The 21,630-nt window shown below is 40.7% G+C and overlaps 2 protein-coding genes across 38 annotated transcripts in view; one reads left to right on the top strand and one right to left on the bottom strand.

Moving 5' to 3' along the window:
* Positions 1–21,630, top strand: part of CSPP1 (centrosome and spindle pole associated protein 1) — a 72,828-nt gene that overhangs the window by 1,424 nt on the left and 49,774 nt on the right. For 25 of the 37 annotated variants that reach the window (XR_014550375.1, XR_014550376.1, XM_083623192.1 and 22 more), the window contains exon 1: positions 18,188–19,232. The exons of 2 other annotated variants lie outside the window; for them this stretch is intronic. The gene's annotated coding sequence lies outside the window, so the exon portion shown is untranslated. Of the gene's footprint in view, positions 1–18,187; positions 19,954–21,630 lie in introns of those variants that run through there. 10 more of the 37 variants (XM_083623214.1, XM_083623217.1, XM_083623212.1 and 7 more) reach the window with 6 other exon arrangements.
* COPS5 (COP9 signalosome subunit 5) lies at positions 7,461–17,562 on the bottom strand. Its single transcript, XM_083623407.1, has 8 exons — positions 17,112–17,562; positions 14,910–15,144; positions 14,179–14,307; positions 12,048–12,113; positions 10,816–10,901; positions 9,735–9,846; positions 9,053–9,201; positions 7,461–7,844 (listed from the first exon to the last, which is right to left on the bottom strand). Exons 1-8 carry the CDS (start codon positions 17,261–17,263, stop codon positions 7,760–7,762), a joined length of 1,014 nt encoding a protein of 337 aa, XP_083479533.1. The 5' UTR covers positions 17,264–17,562; the 3' UTR covers positions 7,461–7,759.

Here is a 21,630-nt window from a genome sequence, read left to right on the forward strand (position 1 = left end):
TTTTTTAAAGTCCATAAGCTTGTATGGCACTGCTGCAGCTGGAAATGGATAGCTGGTGATCCTAACAATGGAATCATTCATCTAAAGTTTATGAAGCCATAATAAATTTGTAATGGCATTTTCACAGTGACGATACATTAAAATTTGAATGCTCGGAAAAAGTAATATGGAGGACGAAATCTTGATCTTCTGCGACAAATAAGTAACAATTGTGTATTACTTTGTGAAACATGCTACAAAATGAACCAAAAGGGCTAAGATGGTTGGGGACCCTCCAGCCCACGGAACAAATCTATGCAGCTTTCCGGACATATAATCATAGTGGACCCAATCCTAAAAACAGTTTTTGCATGAAGAAATCCCATTTAAGTTAATGAAACATAAATGTGCTTAATTGTCACTGGCCTCGGTTCTGTGCTGTTATAAGAGCACATGTTCCCTAATGAGTTTTTGAGTTATCCAAGATGAGCTTCAACATTTCCATTTCTTCCTAGCATTTGGCAGGATCTATAAAACTTTTAAATCTTCCAAGTTTGGAAGTTCATTTGCCTACTTATCAAATGACAGAAAATATTACAATATAAACTTATTCCTGTATTTCAGTTTGCAATCAAAACTGACTGTGCCCCAAAGGTTCTTGTTCTGGGAAATATATCCCCCTTTAAAAAGGGCTTTTATATTATTAAACTTAATTTTAGCCTTACCTTGCCCTCAGACCTTTGACTTGTTTGTAGCTGTAGTTTTTGCAGGTGTCTAAAGCTGTCTCTGTTACTAATTCAGTTAAAAATACATTATGTGAGGTTTAAGAGAAAATATTTGTTCATCAAGATTTGAAATAAGATTCTAATCTACTGGCATAGAACACTGAAATATTGTCTGTGTATTTTCAGGGTGTCAGAATACAAAAAGACTTTGTCTTTGAGAAACTTCATAAAGTAAATTATATATATATGGTTGGTTAGTTAGTTAGTTAGTTCACTATCAAGGTACAATTATATCAGACAGACCCAATGTCAGCCTTTGGCATTCTGGGGCAGCTGCTGAAGTCCACGACTTTTTAGGGGCCTGCAGTATGTAGGTATGGAGAGAAGAGAGGAAGAGAGACTGTTTATCTGAGAAGCCCTGGATGGCTCTACCTGAGCTGCTATATTAATTTCTCACAATGCCCCTGACATAGCATCATTTGGGGACATGGTGGGAAATTAAAATAGTGGCTATTCTCAGTCACCCCGTGCTGCTCGGAATAGTCTGGCTTGTTGCTGCTAGGTAAGTTTTAGAGGACACACCCAGAGGTCACGTTACCAGCACGTTCTCAAACCTTGAGCCACTTCTGACAGCAGATGCCTTTGACAATACTACTTCTAGCTCTTGTGAGGCACCTGGTCATGCAAAGACTGTTGCATTGTGAGGACAGAGAGATAAAGCCAAGGCAGAATTGCTTTGCTACCTCTGTGCGTGGATTTTTATGCTCACAGGAGCTGCAGAGATCAGTTCAAAACTTCATCACACACAAATGGCCTTGGAAGATGGGTTTGATGCTCTTCTTTCCAGGCATAGGATCTCCCTCCCACCATTTCTGGCTGAAAGTTTGCCCAAGGTCATCCAGGAAGTTCAGTGCTTAAGATGGATTGGAACCTATCCAACACTAGCCACTAATGGGGGGGGGGGGTTCCAACTCTACAGTTCTATGATTCTATGGTGCCCTGACTGCCTGCTACTCCAATCAGTTTTGCATGGTTGCTGAGTTGAGTGGCTGCTGCAGGATTGCAAAATCTAGACTAGCACTGTAGGAGGCTGTACTACAACCAGGTTTTCCCAGCAATGTATGTGAAAAGGACCCAAAGCTACTTCTCTATAATTTGGCCCAACTCAGTGCAGACAATGCAGGCAATAAACACTAAGATCAAATCAGCTTCAAATCAGCCCCACTATCCATACAACCTTACTTTCTGATAATTGCTTTTGCTTATAAAATTCATGCCACTATAAACTGGTTTGCTGCCAAAAAGGTACAATCTAACAAAAATTAAACACTTTAAAGTTCTATTGGGTGTGTTAAATATTGTTCTATTGGGGAGGATGTGGCCCATTTGGATCCCTTCCAACTGGGATTCAGGCCTCACCACGGGACTGAAACTGCCTTTGTCACACTGGTCGATGATCTCCGGCGGGCTAGGGACAAAGGTGAGAGCTGTTTCCTAGTTCTGCTGGATCTCTCGGTGGCTTTTGATACCATCAACCACAATATCCTTCTGGACTGTCTTGAGGGGCTGGGAGCTGGGGGCTGTGTTATACAGTGGTTCTGCTCCTTTCTCCTGGGCCATGTCCAGAAAGTGGTGGGGGGGATGAGTGTTCAGACCCCTGGGTTCACGCTTGTGGGGTGCTTCAAGGTTCCGTCCTCTCCCCCATGCTTTTTAACATCTACATGAAGCTGCTTGGAGAGATCATCAGGGGGTTTGGGTTGGGTGTTCATCAATATGCAGATGATACCCAGCTCTACCTCTATTTTAAATCAGAACCAGTTAAGGCAGTGAAATGGGCACATACACCAAATGAGATAAATGTCACAATTCAATGTTTACTTTACATAAACACACATTACTTTTAATAAATAAAGTGTTTAGCTCTTAATATCTATTGAAAATCAACATTTGTTAGGATAATTCATAGTGGGCACAGTGAGTTTTCAAGAAGGCACCACATTGTAAACATTCCCCTCCCATTCCTGTTCTTATTGAACACAGCGAAACACTAGCATCCAGCAAACACCTTTCTTTCACAACAAGCAGTAAAACTGCATTAGTTTAAATGTATTCGTTTAAATCCAAATTCAAGTGATACATCAAATGAATGACTGTTACTTTCAACAACTGGGGAAAATGCAGATGGTTATAATCACAAAAGACTGCATGCAACGCATATATTAATTTCCTTTTTAATAGTAGTGCCATTGCTGTTATACATAAGTGCTAAGGTAACTGAGTCTAAAATAAACAGAGAAATTTACACAGGAAATGATAGATGAATTACATAGGAGTTGAATGTAGACTTCAGTAAAAATGAAGGTTTCTAAAACAATTTAATTTCCTCTCAAAGGGTTCATGCACTTCCTCTCCGTTATGATCCAAAGCTGTATTCTCATACATTATTTTACATAGTGCATGTCCCAAATTAGCTCATCTTTATTCATATGAAACTGCCTCGATTACTTGGGCTTCCCTGCTAATGCCTATACTGTATATGATGTGCATACTACTGGACATTGGCTGTGACATGTTACAGTTTGAAGTACAGGAGCTCTCATGTCAAACCCCATAGTCACACCCTAAAGCAGTCCATATCCATGGCTCCTAAGAGAATAAAAAATACAGTAAGCTGTACTAATATTTCCAAAAAAGCAGCAATACATAGCACAATACCCATTTTATTGGTATTTCATGGATGTTGGACTATGATGCTGGACTAAGACTGTGAAGATTTGTGTTTATATCCGTGATCAGTCATGAAGTTTGCAGAGTGAGCTTGGGTCAGTCACTGAGTCTAGCCTATCTAACCAAAATGTGCTAGACCCAAATAGGGATGCAGAAAAGGGAGGTATGGGGAAGTCGTTGAAACAAGGTTCAAGAAAGAGAGGTTAAGAAATTATATGTGTTTATATGTTTGTTTGTTTGTTTGTGTGTTGTTAGTTGTCAGTTGTATTGTGTTTTAACATATGTTGGAAAATCAATAAAAATTTATTAAAAAAACAACACCCAAAACGTGCTAGACCCACCATCCAAGCTTACACCACTGACAAATACTTTGTTAGCAGAATATGTCATCACTTCTCTCATGAAAAGGTACTGGAGATGTCTTGCTGATGTTCCTACGCCACTACATTACTGAATGTAAGGTTATTAGTGGCTGCGCGCGCACACACACACACACACAAAATTAAAAATAGGAAGAGCACAGAAGGTGCAAAGTGCATTTTTGTGAGTGCAGGTCTTTGAAGGGTATTCCACAAGAGCCTTTCCAGCTTGGTATCATTCAGATGTTTTGGATTACAACTCTCACCAACCTTAACCAGTATTTAAAAACACACAGAGACATTTTCCTAGACCCCTGACAATTTTATAATAAAATTAACAATTCATTTGTCTCCATTATGAATGATGAAAGAATAGGGACCAAAACTAAACCACTTTCTTTGTTAATATGACTGAAAAATGTGAATGTAGTTAATCAAAATGTGCCCTGAAGGATTTTTTTGCCTTCCATTTTATTAGGTCATTTCAAAGTTCAGCATAATAGTGCTTAACTCCAAAATAAATATGAATGCTGCTTAGCTTACAAGAGGCTCCCCAATGTTGGTTGTCCCTATGCCTCGGCAAAAAAAAAATAGATCTACAGTCAAGCCATTAATCATTGATATGATCAAATACAGTTCAGCAATTTCTTTCTTCCAAGTACTTAAAACAAGTTGTTATCAAGCTCATTTTGATACATTTGTATCAAATATTTTATTTATTATTTGATTTATATTCTAACCCTTAACAAGTTCCCAGGGCAGCTTACAAAAGAATTAAAATTACAAACAAAACATACTAAAGCAAAAATATTAAAACAACATTCAAACATCACAGTATAAAAGAGCAATATAGAAGAAGCAGAGTTATCAAACACCAAACAGCTTAAAAGCAACAATTAAAAAGCCTGGGAAAATAAAATGGTCTTTGGCTGGTGCTGAAATGCCGTCCAGTTTGGCACTAGAAGAGCCTTCTGAATAAAACATTGGACAAAGAGTGGAATTTTAGTAGATCTGAATGCAAGAAGAGATAAGATTTTGTGACTTCCAAGTACTACAGCAACACATTCTATATCCTGTGTGTCTTAAACACAGTATTTGCTGCGATCCATGTAGCTATGAACATGCGAAAAACCCCAAGTGCTACATTTTTTAGTTCTGTGTCAGTATCTACACATCTAATGTGATCAAGCAATATTAAGATACTCAGTCTCATAGCACAATTCTATGCATGTTTACTCAAAAGTAAGTTCCACTGTATTCAGTAGGATTTGTTTGCACAAAAAAGTTGTGCAAAACTGCAGCCTGGAGAAAATCAAAGAAAGACTATTTTTAATCCATTTTATCCATGTGTGTAACACTTCATTTGCAGACACCTTTACAATCTCTTTACTTCTGAGATCAACTGCATAAGGCAGGTCATCATTCCAATATTATGTATGTTATATTTTGTTTTCAATAAACCAGTACTATAAAATAGTACAATTGAAAAACAGTGTAGAACAGGTAGGGCTGTTCATCCTGTCTCCATTTTAATATGGTCCTAAAAAAAAGAAGAGGAGGAAAAAATGGCTGTGCCAGCACACCAGTAAGTGTGCATGTCTCTTTTCCACAAACTGCCTCAGATGTATAACCTCCCACTAGGACACCCAGATCTACATCTACTGTAAAAGAACATCGCCACCGGCATAATTATAAAAGCGTAAGTCAGACAGAGCAATGAGATAGAAGTATTCCAGGTAAATCCCTGCTTCCCTTCACTCAGTCAGCTGTGCTAAAACATTTAGAACTACAGAAAATCTACGGAGTCCATCATGCAAGTTTAGTACAAATCATATAAACAACCTGAACTTGGAAGATGAGTCTAGAGGTTGGTTTTTGGGATTTTTTTGGTCATTTTATAAAGCAACGTATATACTTATGGAGGAACTGGATAGTTCAAAAGTATTGATGAGTAAATATGTGGAGGAATTCTAAGTCTTTAACATACAATGCGTGTGTGTACAAATGCATCCACATTCAGACTTAAAATGTATACAAAATATGAGAACAATAGTACAGTTGTAGCACTGTTTTATGTAACTAGTTACTCAAGAAAGCTATTGCTCCTGCTCACCGAAGTTGCCATTGCAGTTTAACTAACTTTAAAATAATCCAGAAATATAGAAGAATGCTGAAAGGTAAACAGTATGTTTTCACTTACGTTTATACAACGAATTTAGACACAGTGCAGACTTCAGGAGCATAAATGAATTCCTGTGCATGCATGATTCTTACATCTGCATCATATCATTCACACAGTTTTCCTGTAATCTTTTATCTCTGCAACATACCATATTCAAACTGCGAAACACTGAGAATAATTCCAAGCTTCGTGGCCTTGTCATGCTTATTTTCAAAAGGTGTTCACTGTATACCATTGTACCATTGTCTTGTGCAATATTGTGACTGTTCAAAATAAAAACTGGCTAGACATTGTGTTGATTTTAAAAACAAGGAACCTCCAAGCTGGAATAGTTTATATTACCACCAACATATCTTAAAGTGATAGCTTTAAATCAGAGAGAATGCATTGCAGAACAATACTGTTCAATGAAAGTGGCTTGCTTTTTCAGCAGTGCACCAATCACTTACATTTTGATTCAAGGATTATCAGTTACCCAAGTTCCTTGAAATCTTAAGACTAGACCACATTTTAAATTTGTAGTACTTAAATCAGGAAATAAACTAGTCTTGTGGGACAGTTTATACACTTACAGGGTATTTATACTTGAACAGAATGGAGTTGATAGAAGTGGGGCCCAGACCTCTATCTGTGCCCTATGAAAGGGTGTTAGGCTCAGCTTATACGATGTGCAGCTTACTTACATCCATTGGCTTGACCAAAATAAGATGCTAATTTGCTTTAGAGCAACAGGTAAAGAGCAAAAACTAAGAGGAATTATGGACACTTAAATAGTTGGTTTCTGAGATTATTGAAAAGTATGTTCCAATTATGAGATTTTTCTATTCCCAATGTAAAAATAAGGGGGGGGGGCTATATCCAGTTGAGGCATCTTGCTTGCACAAGAGGGTCTTACTCATCCTCTTTCCCCCCGCTTCTGTTCTAATCTGTTCTAAAACAGATAGCGATACCAGAGGAAGTCTCACCATGACTGCTGGTAAAATGTTTCTCAAACCATGCCTTAACAGCATTATTTTAAAATTTTATACCTCATCTTTCTCCCCAAAGGAGCCCACAGTAGCAAACAAGTAACAAAACAATAAAAACATCTTAAACACTATTCCAGTACAGATGCAGCAATCCTCACAACAAAGTTGGTGACTAGAAATGCAAAGCAATCTTGGAAAACATAAGCCTATAGAGTCTACATAAAACAATTAGACAGGCTTTCAAGACAAAACCACAACTACCATGTTCACAAATGTGTTTGTCTGTGTCTGTATTATAGAGGTTTGAGCTTCAAGAAGGAACTCTGTTCTAAGACATGTACAGAGCAGATAATTTACCAGAGACAGATTGTAGTGTTTTTTTGCACTGAGAAGTAGAGAGGCTGCTTGGTCTAAGCTTGGGACAATTTACGGTTTCTGGCTCAAGAGTTCTACATGGGAATGAGAAAGAATGATAAATTTCAGAGATAAAATTAAACAAAGCAAATGAAAAAAGCAGCTGGCCATTTTAAAGAGATCTTTATTGCAGATTGACAAAGAGATAAATTCTAAACTTCCAAAATCCAGAAACAGTCACAATTATTGTTCTTTTGAAGCAACAACCAAAACTTTATGGTAAAGAACAGATTACAATAAATTTTAGAGCACTGTTCTTAAAATTGAGCAAAGAGGTGGTAGAGATGATTTAAAGTACAACAAATTAACTGAAGATTTCCATTCTGGCTTCAGCTCCAAACTGAACAAGTCCAACTAGGTATGTTTGTCTCCATTCTGAAGATACGTATCGGTCGGTGATATACTTCAAGCAATGTTAATTTGATTAAAAAGTTTGTCCTTAATAACCTGAGACATCAATCCATGTATTGCTTCTATGGTGGTCTTGCAGCTGGGGAAAAACAAAGGCATAAATTTAAAGTTGGCTAAATGCAATTCTGTCACTATATTACAAGTTATTCAGATGTCTAAGAAGCTCACGGTGCCCATAACCCCATGAATCTCTACAACCATCCAGTTATGAAAAGGCAGACATAGCGTTTGATAGTTGACTGAACTGCTTGTTTTAAAAGGTAAACTCAAACAAGCTTTATATGGAAACATACAATTTCAGACATGTGTCTGACACCTCAAATCTAAGACAAAAAGAAATATCAGCTATTGTACTATGTCAATAGTAGTTTAAAGATCTGAGACAGATACATGGAGAAGTAGTATATTGTTTCAATATACACTGAAGTTGCATGTTGCATGCACTAAAGAACGTAAGAGAAGCCTGCTGGGTCAGGGCAATGGTCCATCTGGTAAAGCATCCTCGTCTCACAGTGGCCAACCAGATGCCTGTGAGAAGCCCGAAAGCAGGACATGAGTGCACCAAATCCTCACTTATGATTCCCAACAACTGATATTCAGGGGCTTACTACCTATGATAGTGGAGGGAGAACATAGTTATCATAGCTAATAGCCGATATAGCCTTATTCTTCATCAATTTGTCTATTCCTCTTTTAAAGCCTCTCTTGATAGGAATGGGTCATTGTTACTTGTAGGAGTGAATTCCACAGTTTAACTGTGTTTTGTGAAGCACTTTATTTTGTCTAAATTTTCAACATTCAGTTTTGTTAGATGTCCAAAACATCTCTATCCAATTTCTCTACACCATGCCTCACTTTATACATCTCTATCATGTCTTCACTTTTCTCTAAACTGAAAAGCCCCAAATGTTGCAATAGGAAAGATCCTCAATCCCTCTGATCATTTTGGTTGTCTTTTTTTTAACCTTTCCCAACTCGACCATAACCTTTTTGAGGTGACATAGTATTCCAAGTGTAGTTGCAGCACAGATCCACTTATTGATCCATTGTGTCAATCTCTCCTGATACTTACTTAAGCTTATATTCTAAAGATGACATAAAAAGAAAAATGGTGGAACAAATGGAATGGTGGAACATCTAGGAGCTCCAAAGACTTAAAAAGAAAACTCAATAATCCATGAAACTGGCAAGTGATATGTCACAACAACCCACAGGAAGTGATTAAAGTGATTTTAATCATAATATAATTTATGTTCTGAAATCATTTAGTTAAGGAGAAGACCTTACCTGTCCCTTGTTGCTTTGGCTAGTTTGTCCTCTGATTTTCTGTCATGGGACTCTAAACCCAACATGAAACTTCCTCGACCCAGTTGGGCTTCTGATTGTTCTAATTTCTCTGATAGATCAAATACTTGCCCAGTAGTGTAGTCTGCATTCTGCATTTGGAAGATAAGATTTTACATTTCTTTAACTGCCATTAATGCTTCTAATTGGAGCAGAAGTAACCACCTTTAAAACATTTACAACAACTAGACTTTGTTTTGTGCGTAAGGCAATAATATAATTAAAATTCATTTAAAGCACTTTAGTTCTTTTAAAGTTTACTCTGTCTTTTAGCAGTAGCCAGTAAGAAATTAAATTTAGAATATTTAGTTGCTAGACAAGATAAACAGCACTCTCTGAAAAGATGCAAAAAGTTGGAGGGAAGAAAGTTGGCCTCTTTCCAGCTGCTTTCCTTGCAATGAATTCAACATAAATTTTGCAACAGATTTGTGCCGAATGATTTGTAATTGGATACAAGATCACTTGCACAGGAACATGTACGCTGCACAGGCTTCTCTTGGGTTCCACTTCCATATACCTCTCTGTTCCTGTTTCGTTTTATCTTCCAGCCTACAGAAAGAAGCTCCAAAGTGCTTATTTTTAGAACACCCTACTGATCAGGGTTAAAAGTCACAAAGATACTTACAGTAAGCAAACTAGATGAACTTAGTGTGTTCACCCAGTATTTGTTCCACAAAAGCTCAAGCAACTTGCGATCCAAAGAGGATTTGAAATAGGAGACTTCTAAAGCATAATACCTGTTTTGCAAGAAAAGTATATGAACAACTTTCAACATGAACTGCACAATGAAATGTTACATTTAAAAAACTCTCAAATATGGAAAAATCCCAAGAACATAAATGTGACCAAGAAACAATATCATCTTTCCTTTTAAAACAAGTGGGGAGACTTGTGGTCCTCCAGATGCTGCTGGACTCCAACTCCCATCAGCCCCAGCCAGAATGACAAGAGGTGAAGAGCCATAGGTTCTCTACCTCTCTTCTAAAACAGTCCAGTATATCCAGTATGACACTACTTAAGGGATCATTTCATGTCTGTACCTTGGTTCCACAAAGCGCCACACAATAGTCTTATGCTCAAAACATATACCAGAATGACTGTATTGTGGATACTGAACTATCACCATAACCCCTGAGCTTTGAATAGGGCAAAACAAACACCTACACAGAAGTGGAGAGGGGATAAACAACAGCCAAAGAAAAATCCAAAAAGAAAACAGTGGACAGCTGCATATTAGATATAGTTCTCAATGTGCTGCAAGGAAACTTTTATCAAGTTTAATGCTTCTTGAGGAAAAACTGCCCAGGACAACTTTTCTACTAAAACTCATTTAAGCAACACAATGTTGATAAAATTTCCTCACATTGCATTGGGAATGCTGTTCAACAGAGTACCCCTCACTTCTGGACTAACTTTTTAGGGAGCACCGGGGTTTACAGGAAGAAGAAATAGGAGAAAATTGCCTCCTCTCCCTTCTTCCAGTGGAGTATTCCATGAGAAAAACTCCATTCAGAGAGGAAGTCTGGATTCAACCTCTTGTCTGTTAGTGAGCACCTGTCCTCTTTTTGTTTCATAAGGAAAACATACATCCCACCCCCCTCAATATATGACTATCCAGGAAGCCTTGGGTAATTTCACAAATCTTTTCAAAAATTTCTTTCCAAGTTGGAAAACATTTTGAAATCTATGAGGAAATAATTTCTTACTGTTTACAATGCACACCAAAGTCTTCAATTTTATTAAGTGGGATAGTCTGATATTCAGAAGGGCCCTCATCAGGCGGCTTGTAGCCCTGAAGGATAAAGAAACGAATTATGATACTGAAGTTGTAAAGCAACATCTTTTCATATAAACAGATCCAGATTTTTCCATTAGCATGCTGATGATACTCAGCTTCATTTATCCATAACATCTGAATCAGGAGAGGCCATGCTGGCCATGGGATGGTGTCTGGATGCAATGGTGGGATGGATGTGGGAAAATAAGTTGAGCTTGAATCCTGGCAAGACCCAGAGGCACTGTGGACGAGTAGGGGTTGTTGTGTCTGATAAATTGGTCAATTGCCTGTCCTGGACAGGGTTGCATTGCTCCTAAAGGAACAGGTATATATATATTTAGGGTGCTTCTGGATCCAGCTCTGTCAATGGAGGCCCAGGTAGTCAGTGGCTAAAGCGCCTTTTACCCAGCTGTGAAAACTATGGACCAGGAGAGCTTGACTACAGTAGTTCAAGCATTGGTGACTTCAAGACTGAATTACTGCAGTGCACTCTACATGGGGCTTCCCCTGCACTTGATTTGGTAGCTGGAATTAGTGCAGAATGCTGCAGCATGGCTGCTGGCAGAAGTGAGACCATGTCAGTATATAATACCTCTGCTCAGAGATCTGCAATGACTGTCCATTTGCTACAGGGCTAAGTTCAAAGTGTTCCTTTTAGTATACAGTACAAAGCTCTTAACAGCTTGGGACGAGTTTTCTTGTGGTATTCCCTTACCCTAGATATGCCCAGTACACTGCTCTCATATGTGGAACTGGCATGATTACAGGTGCCATATAATACTCATTTTGCCCTTGTAAGAAATCACTATTTTAGTGTGGCAGCACCTACACTTTGGAACTTCCTACCTGTTGATATCAGGCAGACACCGTCACTGTATTCTTTTGGCAACTGCTGAAAACATTTTTGTTTAGGCAAGCCTACACAGACCTGCAGAAGTTACATGTGTTTTATATATTTTTAGCTACTATTGATTTTAACAATCTTTTGAATATTTTTAGACGCTTGATAATTTAAATTATCAATAAAAAGCATTTGTAACGCATTTGGAATGTTATTTTTTTCTTGCAATCAATCTGTATATAAATTTTGTTAAATAAATAAAATAAATCCATAGGGTGGATCCTTACATCATATACATTTGGTTATATAATTATTGTTACCTTAGGATATGTTCTAAAAGCTCCAAGGTTTACTTTTCCTGCAGATATTGTCCTTGTTGGATCAATCTGTAAAATGCATTTGAGAATTACTGTACAAAATGCACTCTAAGAAGCACTTGAACACAATTTTCTTAACTCTAGATCAGGCACGTTCAACTCCCAAGTGACTGTGAGCTACTCCCAGTATAAAAAAAACTGGCAGTGATCTACCCATTGTCATTGGAGGGAGGAGGAGCTTTTGTTAGGGGGAGCTTTTTTTGTGGGGGGGGAGGCCAAAGTTGTTGGACATCGCTGCTATAGATCAAGGGCATTATTCCGATCACATTATCCTTTATAGTAGAATGATTAGTACCTGTCCAAAAAATATCAATATAATATGACTTTTGTAGAAAGTCAAAGATTCTAGTTTAGTGGCTTAAACTGTCGTTTCCTTGAGGGAAAACCTTGGTTTAGATTATGACATTAATGGAGCAGTGAGAAAGGCCTATGAGTTGTACTTAGTGGTTGCATGAATGAATGGAAGCTTGCACAACTAATCTTGCCTCCTCTCCCGCTTCCAATAAAGTCTCTCCTGAAAACCTCCTGAACATTGTGGGACGTTTCATACGGGGCTGCAATATGATGAGAGAACTACCTGAAATCATTAGAAGAAACTGTTCCATTGGTGCAAGATTCTTCAACCCAATTTCAAATGATTCCCTCTTTGTCTACTGTAGCACCATTTGACACAGCTGCCCACAATGGAGAGGTTTGAGCAAATACTGGCTTCTACCCCAATATGTTAAAAGTTTTACAACTATTTTCTAGTGGACATTCCACAATGTAAGTTCAAAGTCTAGAAATACTGCAAGATAATTTTGTTGCTGTTGTGCTCTGGTTCGCCAGAAGCAGCTTAGTCCTGCTGGCCACATGACCCGGAAGCTGTACACCGGCTCCCTCGGCCAATAAAGCGAGATGAGCACCGCAACCCCAGAGTCAGTCATGACTGGACCTATACGGTCAAGGGTCCCTTTACCTTTACCTTTTGGCCCTAAGGCCCCTTAAGGAGTGAATACAATATTTAGGCAAAGAAAAAAATACAATAAAAGAAGAATGAATGCATAATTGCCAAATGCCCACCAATTGTACTAGATATGCATTTGTGAACTGCATTCATCCTCTCTCCACATTGCTCTCCAGCATTCACCCTCTTACTTAGAAGCTAGGCTCACTCACATAACTCCTGCCCCTTCTCCAATCTCACGCCTAGGAGCAAGTCCACCAACAATCAAGCCTCCAAATAAGCAGGCTTCTGAAGCAGCTAAAGTTGTAGCACTAAATGGCTACAACCTTCTGGCTTCTCTGCAAGCTGATGTTCTTTAGGTGCAATAGTAGTAAAAACAGGCTGGGGAGGCTACATTTGGTACCCACCTCCCAGCCAACAATAGACCTGTCTCCTGATTTATGCTTCTTAAAACTCTCTCAAGCAATTATTTAGACATACGTTTCTCCTGATTAAAGACTATCTTGAAAATAGTCTTAGTTGTAGGAACAAGTGTAATAACAAGAGCTATTCTTGGTTCTGCTTCATATGGTGTAAGTAACAAAATTATCTCTGGTGAACAGGGGAACTCTGGAAAGGGGAGCAATGGACCCTAATACTCCAATGCCCATACGGACAGCAGAGGAGTTAGGGAATTCAGGAAGCCTTCTCCTTCTTCATTTTAGCTCCTGCACACAAGACTCTTAAAATGTAAATGTAATTTGTTTTAATAGAAGAATCTGCTCCCATGAGCATGTCTTCAACTAATCAATGAGAAGTTCTTACCCTGTGATAGGCAATTCAGTATATGCATAGTTTTCCAACGTTACAAAGTGATCCTGCAAATACTGACTTGAATTAGTTGTGATCAAATGAAAAGGGCAGCTGAGTTTATGGCTCAATAGAACAAGATATAAAAGAAATACATCCAATATATAAGAAACAGAAAGGTCTCCAAGTAGTGTGAACAGTTTTTTAATAGGAGTTACCTGGTTACAAAAAAACCAGCAATAGGTAAAACGCCATCCAGTTTTTTATAGCTATAGAACTTAAATTTATTGTTTAACTCTATTTAGTATTGAATTTGCTTGAATTCCAATATATACTTACAACCACAGCCACAAATGGTTCTTGAAATTGCTGGTTAAGCATCTGAGTACTGACATCAATTCCTGAAAGCCAGCAGCCATAGCCAGGGTGGCTGTGATACCAGCCTATTGCATTTTCTAATCGACCAACCTAACCAAAGTTTTTAAAAAAGGGAAAGAGGAAGAAAGCAGGTTAAACTGAATTTAATCATTGTGAATACTGCCCTCTTTTGGACAGTTGGCAAACCGCAGATATTTAAAAATTAAGCCATGTATGAACATAAAAAGCCCTACAGGATCAGACACAAAGCCCATCTACTCCAAAATTGTTTTCTGAAAAAGATGGCCAGGCAGGAAGCTCAGAAGCTACTGTATTATTATTATTTTTGTAAATAATGAGCTTGTTGTTCACTTAACAAAAGCAGAAATTAAATTGAAGAAATTATTTTCTTTAAAATTTCTAAGACAATTAAGATGTACATAAAATGGAGTAAATGAAGCAGTAGGAATATGCATAAAGAAACACAACATTGAAGCCCTTCAATAAGGTAACTAGAGGAGAAAAATGTATCTGAACTAAATCTGATCCAAACTTATACTCAACTGGCGGTGTAAGTGACAGCATATTGGAGTTCAAGGGCAACACATGTTGTTCATAAATTAGAAACTGAGCTGTCTCCAATTCCAGATGTGATTATAAACAGTTTTAACACATGCTAACTTGCTAAAAGGAAATCAATCTTCCCCTTTTACCTGCTTTGCATTTTCTATATATGCAGCCATATATTCATATGCAGCAGCCTGAGCGTTAACTCGTGTTTCAGTGCCTTCGACTGGTAAAGCAAAGCTGTCCATGATAATCATAGTTTCGCCATCCACTTTTCCAAGCATTAAGCCCATCACTTCCAAATTGCCTCCTGACCTAGCATGCATGACCATCTTCAGGAGGGCCAGAGCAGAGATCTTGCAGTACTTGAAATAGTGGTGACTGCAATAAAAAAAACCAAAAGAGCTTAGAACAATATCTATTATGAAAGAAAAGGAAAAGAAGAAACACAAAACACAATAAACGATTTAAGGCAAGAGAGCTCACCCTGAAACTCAGAATCAACAAAATGATACTGGAGAAGATTTTGTTTATAAAAATATTTTTTTTAAAATTAACCTGATATAAAATATCAAGGTGGTGTACAGCAGTATGCAGATGCAATAAAAAACAATGCCACCATAAAAATACATAATAATCACAAAAATGACTGGCCCACCTTTGGAAAATTTAAATCACTGAATGTAAAGCACTATCTTAATAAAAACATCTTTGAGAGAAATCTGAAAGTTAGCAGTGAGAATGCTTGCTGAATCTTCACATGGGACCAGGGACACTAAATACTTCTAGGTGAATTAAAGTTGGGCATCTGTAACAAAGAGGACAACTAACAACACTTCTCAGGGGGATCTCGTTGATCAAGCTGAGATGTAAGGCCTCAGGCAGTCCTTAAGGTATCTTGGACCCAATTTCTTCAGGGTTTATATAGTAATACTGTACAAGAAATTTGAACCTGGCTTGGCAGCATGTGGGCAGCCAAATATTTTAGCAGAGGTGTCAAATTCTGTTGGCCATTTGCCTTCCTCAGCAGTCTAGCTGCTGCACTCGGCACTAGCTGGAGTTTCAGTACCAGGCCCAAGGCCAGCCCTACACATAGAGCACATTGCAGTAATCCAGTCTTGAGGTTGTCAATACAAGGACTATAGTGGTCAGGTATAGATGGCATACCAGGTGAAGCTGGAGAAAGGCACTCGCTAAACACAGAGTTTACAGATATACTCATCAGTATAGTACATACCCATATGCGCCTACTTAAACATTAAGATCTTCTACGGTCCTTCTTCAGGAGGTGCATGTGGTAGCTACTGACAAAAAGGTGTTTTCATTTATAGTACCCTGGCTATAAAATGCTCTCCTCAAAGAGGCTCATCACATGCCTAATCTGATGTCATTTCAGTAAAACCTTTTCATTGTTCCAGGCCTTTAAATCTGCTACTGCTACAAAAAAATCATTATCACTAGATAATGATAATGTTATATATTTTATAGATTTATTATGCATATTTTAATCGCCTTTATATTTGTTGTAAGGCACCCCGAGAACATGGTTACAGGGTGGCAAATAAAGATTTCAAACTAATAAAATAGATCCAGATTTCAAAAGAACAAAATATGTTTCTCTTAATGTAACAAGCAACCTACGTTGTACAGCAATAAGTTGTGTGGATATGAGAAACCCAGGTAGAGCCCTGCTTCTACCAATTTGTTCAATTAAGATCAAATGACTGTTTGACCCATCACACATTTGGGAATAGCTAGAAAACTGTGAGAAGGGGGAGCTCTAAAAGTGTGTGAGTTACTTCTTTCCTCCCAGAAGAGGCCTTTGACTTTTCAGCATACAACATTTTGAGACGTTTCATTTGCTAGTAACATTTGTTCTTGGGAGGCTGCTTGTTTTTCCATTTCATAATCCCCCCCCCATTTGCCTTCACTAAGTGTCAAAATGAAGGAGTCACGGCGTGTCTGTGTGTTGATATGGGGCATTCACCCATCATTTCTACTTTCCTTGGATTTATCTATGACTCCCCACCTTCCCTCGTTCACCCCACCTTTGCAAACGACTGTCAAGACCTGTTACTTTTTCTTCTCTTAAGATCTGCAAGAGGCAATCTTTCTTATCTGCACCCTGGTAGTCACCTGTCCAGAGTTTTGCATTTTGATCTGTCCTCTTAGCCCCCTCTGCCTCTTCTTGTCAAGTCCTACATGAGAGGTAATATCTAGGGCAGGTGCATCATCACAGCCCCTCGCCCTTCCTCTCCCGGGACCAAACAGCACCGGGGTCCGGGCCGAGTCCTTTGAACTGAGCCTGGGAGGAGATCCTCCCCCGCTTTGCCCACCCGCCCACTTACTCCTTGGTCCACGGCTTCGCCGCCAGGATCTCCTGCTGCTGCTTGCGGTCGTACTTATAGATCTCATCGATGCTCTGCGCCTCCTGCATGTTGTTGGCCATCTCCCACGTCTTCTGGGCCATCCCGCTCCCGGAAGGGCCGGCCGCTGCCATCTCACCGGGTTCCTCAGGCCGAGCCGAGCCGGGCCCTGCTAGCCGATGATAGACCCTCCGGGCAGTCGAGCCTCCCGGCCTGCTTGCCGCAACAGAGCGAAGCAAGCGCGACGGAAGTGGGTGTAGGCGCTGGGAAAGCGGGCTGGGCGGGGATAGAGAGTCCCCCGCGAACGGTTCCGCCCGCTCCGAGACGCCTCGAGCGGGCTCGCCCGCCCCCTAGCGAGAAACGGTGGAATTAGCCTCCCGCGCGGAGATCGGCCATCCCAGTCTTTCCGCAGGGACGGGGTTGCCCATCGAGGAGAGGCGTCGTGGCACGAGCCCTCCTGGGAGTCAGTCATTAACCCGCTCTGCCCCGAAAGAATTATTCCCACCCCACGTCTGAATTCCAGGAAAGACGCGTAAAAATTATATCCACGTCTTCCCTGCCATCGCAAAGCATGCCTTTTATTTGTGAGGGCAAACTACTCCACATTTTAAAGTGAGTTTCTGGTATCTAAAAAACATGACATCCCAATGGCGCATTATGGGGTATGCCCTCCAGCTTATTCATAGCTTTCACCTCTGAAATTTAAAACCAGAGGCTGGGCTGCCACCTGTCAGGGGTGCTGGAGTCCTCTCTCCTGTATTGTGGGTTCTGCGTTGAGCACTACGTGACACCCAAGATCCCTTTCACCTCTTAAAATTCTATGAAACGTTCGTTTTGAATGAACATATAAGAACGGGTTACAGATAGGTAGCCGTGTTGGTCTGCCATAGTCAAAACAAAAAAATTTTTTTTTCTTTCCAGTAGCACCTTAAAGACCAACTAAGTTAGTTCTTGGTATGAGCTTTCGTGTGCATGCACACGAAAGCTCATACCAAGAACTAACTTAGTTGGTCTTTAAGGTGCTACTGGAAAGAAAAATTTTTTTTTTGTTTCATATAAGAACGCATCCCCTTCTCTGCTCCCCCATAACCAATGCATTTTCATCTGTTGAGGCACTCCTCATATTCTGCATCACCGTGTTGTTCTTGACTCTGTGCACACACCATACTTTTAAGACTGTGCACGCACTATACCTTTTTTAAGTACTGTACATTTATCCCTCTGTTACAATTCCCAGCAACCCTTAACAAACTACAGTGCCCAGAATTCTCTGAGGGAATAATGTAGGGCATAGGGGCGTGTTCTTTAACTCTCATTTGCTTAGAAACAGAGCTTCTAGATTTCCCCTAATATAGTCAAGAGCAGAGAGAAAGTGAGTTCTTATATGTCTCTATATTGAGGAGAGATCTCGCCATTCTAGAAAGTGAAAGAACATCACGCCTATATTCCAGGGTGCGGAATAAAAACATGCGCAAAGTACCCACAGAGTGGCCAGGCCAGACTCAACTGGGTCCGCCTAAAAAGTAGCGGGATGTTATCGCCTTCGGTTTCCAACAACATTGCCTAGCTAGCCTTTGATTGTGCAGTTTGCACTCGCTCCGCGACGAAGTGATAGCAAAAACAACATGTTTTTCCGAGCATGCACAGAGCGCCCGCCCTTGGCCGCTGAGCAACCACGCGCAACTCTCAAAACACCTGACGTTAAAAGGATTTAAAGGAGGGTCGAGTAGGACTTAGCACCTTTCCTTTTCAGGAGACAAACCCCCCTTAAGGCGCTGTTCTACTGAGCTACAGGTTTTAGGCCGGGTTTCCGACAAGCACCAGGGGGAGCTGTTCGTGCGCAGCAGCCCCGTCCCCTCTCCGGCCGTTAGGCTGGCTCCTCCCCGAGAAGGCGGAGGGCTGGAGCGACTTCGGCGGAGCGGCGAGGCGAGGCGACGGGAGGCGCTGCCGTAGCAGCTGTTTGACAACCCGCCGGCGGCTGGGCCTCTCCGGAGCGAGAGGTGCGTTTCGGGCGGGTTCCGAGCGGCTGCAGCTCCAAAGACCTCGGACGAGAGAGAGAGAGAGAGAGAGAGAGAGAGAGAGAGAGAGGCGCGCACCCGTCCGGTAACTTGGGTCGCTCTCTGGAGAGGGTTGGGAAGTGCGCGCAAAGAGCGCATCCCTCTTCCCTGGGGGTGGAATATTCGCCCGAAGTAGAGGAGGGTGAGGAAGGGGCGTCTTGGCGCGCGCGGGGTGCTGAGGGAAGTCCCCGCATGCATCCTTTAAGAGTTTGGGGGCAGTTTGGGGCTCTCCTCGAGGGGCTTCGCTCGGGTAGGGGGGAGTTTTTGTGCGCGCAAAATCCTCTTTTTTTGGGTGGGGGGAATGTTGCACCTTGGAGTCTTATTCCTCGGACTGGGAGTTGCGCCTTTCTTTAGAGGAGCGCAGACTGCGCGGGTCCAGGAGTGCGGAGAGGCCCCGGGTTTTGTTGTAATCTGGTTGCCTAACAACGCCGTATAGCTTCTTAAAGCGACCGACGCCCTGGGCAGGCGTGGAAGCAACAGTTGCTCTTCTCTTCCGAGCCCACCCTTTCTTTCCTCAACCTCCCCTATCCTATGACTCCCTTTGCTGATGCCTGGAGATAGGGAAGGTTTCTGCTCTCGGGTATCTGTGGCGCCTTAAAACATTTCGCATGGATGTGAAGAAGGGCTTCAAAGACGAAAATATGTAAAGTTACCAGGCCATGAACGAGCAGCATCTGTTCAAGGGACTCTTCTTATGGACGGTCAAGACAGTTTTGTCATAAGCGTCTAGCTTTATGAATACCTCCCAAAATACATAAAATGTGATTGTAAGTATGTTTACTCAGAAGCAAATGTGGCCGAGTGCAATGGTGCTTACTAATAAGTGTACAAGGGATTGTAACTTTAGTATTAAGGAATGGCTAGTGGTAGTGTGAAACGTCTCAAAAGCATTAAAGCCAACAAATAATATATCAGAAGGCCAGTGATCATTCCCACCATTTAGTGAATAGAAGTCTGTTTCATTTACAAACTGGTTTGCTAGTGAACCTGTTAGTCAGACTATTGCATATAGATTTCTTCAATGAGTGGTTTTGAAGCAATCTTGGTTCATTGTTATGGCCTGCAATAAATGTCTGTGAAAGGCTTCTTGGTCTTAGTAACAAATAGAGGTTTTTACCAAGTAAAAATTGAGGTTGGGATGCATTTCCAATATATTCAGCACCAGTCTAGAAACAGGTGGGCCACTTGTTGAGTGTGCAGTGCAGGCTTTATAAATTTTGCTGCAGAGGGCAAAAGACTGCACTGCTACTGCCTCAGTTGAATTCAGCAGGGCTGACTTATGAGCTGCCATGATTAAAATTGCAGTTCTCTCTTACTAACACTTATTTACCTGGAAGTAAGCCCCATTGAATGCTTGCTTCTGAGTAGACATGACTCAGGGCAGAATATTTGCTGCCACCTGGGGCATATCCTCTAGCTCCAGCACTGCAGGTGTGTTAAATAACACTGGCATAGTTGGATCATTATCTTCTGAAGCCACAGCTCCCTCTTTTCGTGATATCACTGCCAAAGCCAAAGGTCTAGTAAGTGAGGTTTTCCCTGTGGTGACATTGGTGGAACTAACTGTAGAAATCTCTTAAAGGATATCTGATTCCCACTGTCATTGACCATGCAGGCTGCTCTTTCAGTGACCTGACTGGACTGGTGAAAAAGCAGGTTGACCTTTTGTCACTAGCATGGTTTATTTAGTGCATTTTTACTCTGCTGTTCAGCCAAAAAGGCTTCCAGAGTAGCTTACATATTATCAATAAAAAATAAGTTTTGTAATCTAAAATACATGACACAAAAATGAAAAAAGGATGGGGAGGAAAGAGGTGGGTAAAGCAAACTCAGACACCAAAGTTAAATAGCAGTTTTTATAGTAACCAGCTGGAATGAAAACAGTTCCAGGATAGGAGGAGCCTGACAGAACTGACCTTTCAGTAGAATGCTGATGGATTGGCCCTGCTTGACAACTGCTGCAACCTATTGGAGTGGTTGCTCTTTGGCAATCACCTCCACCTTGTTGTTGAGTCTGGTTTACATTAGGCAGGTGGTTGGTGAAGTTCAAGAGTAGATACTCAACTGGCACTGATGCTGAACAACTGAGCAGCAGGGGTTCTCTTCAAAGAACTTGACAGTGTTTGTGGTGATGAAAAGCTCTGCTGTTGCCATTTTTGTAACAGTACCATCTGACAAGGCATTTCTGGTAATTCCAGGCCATCTGTGTTTGAAGGTCAGGTTCTCTCTGTGGTTCACTATTACTTGCTTGCCATATACCGTACTTTGACAACAATGCTGGAGTTTCTTTTTGAAGTGCTGCACAAGAGGTTCCAATACGTATAACCATCATACTGCTGCAGGGAGGCAGGAGAGGAGTTCTGACCTTTCGTTGTAGAATCTTTTCCCCCTGGGGGCTTTCAAGGGATACTGCTCATGAGGAAACTCTTACGCTATGCTTTAGC

This window comes from Podarcis filfolensis (genome assembly GCF_964270895.1).
Source record: "Podarcis filfolensis genome assembly, chromosome: 7".
In the NCBI taxonomy this organism is placed as follows: Eukaryota; Metazoa; Chordata; class Lepidosauria; order Squamata; family Lacertidae; genus Podarcis; species Podarcis filfolensis.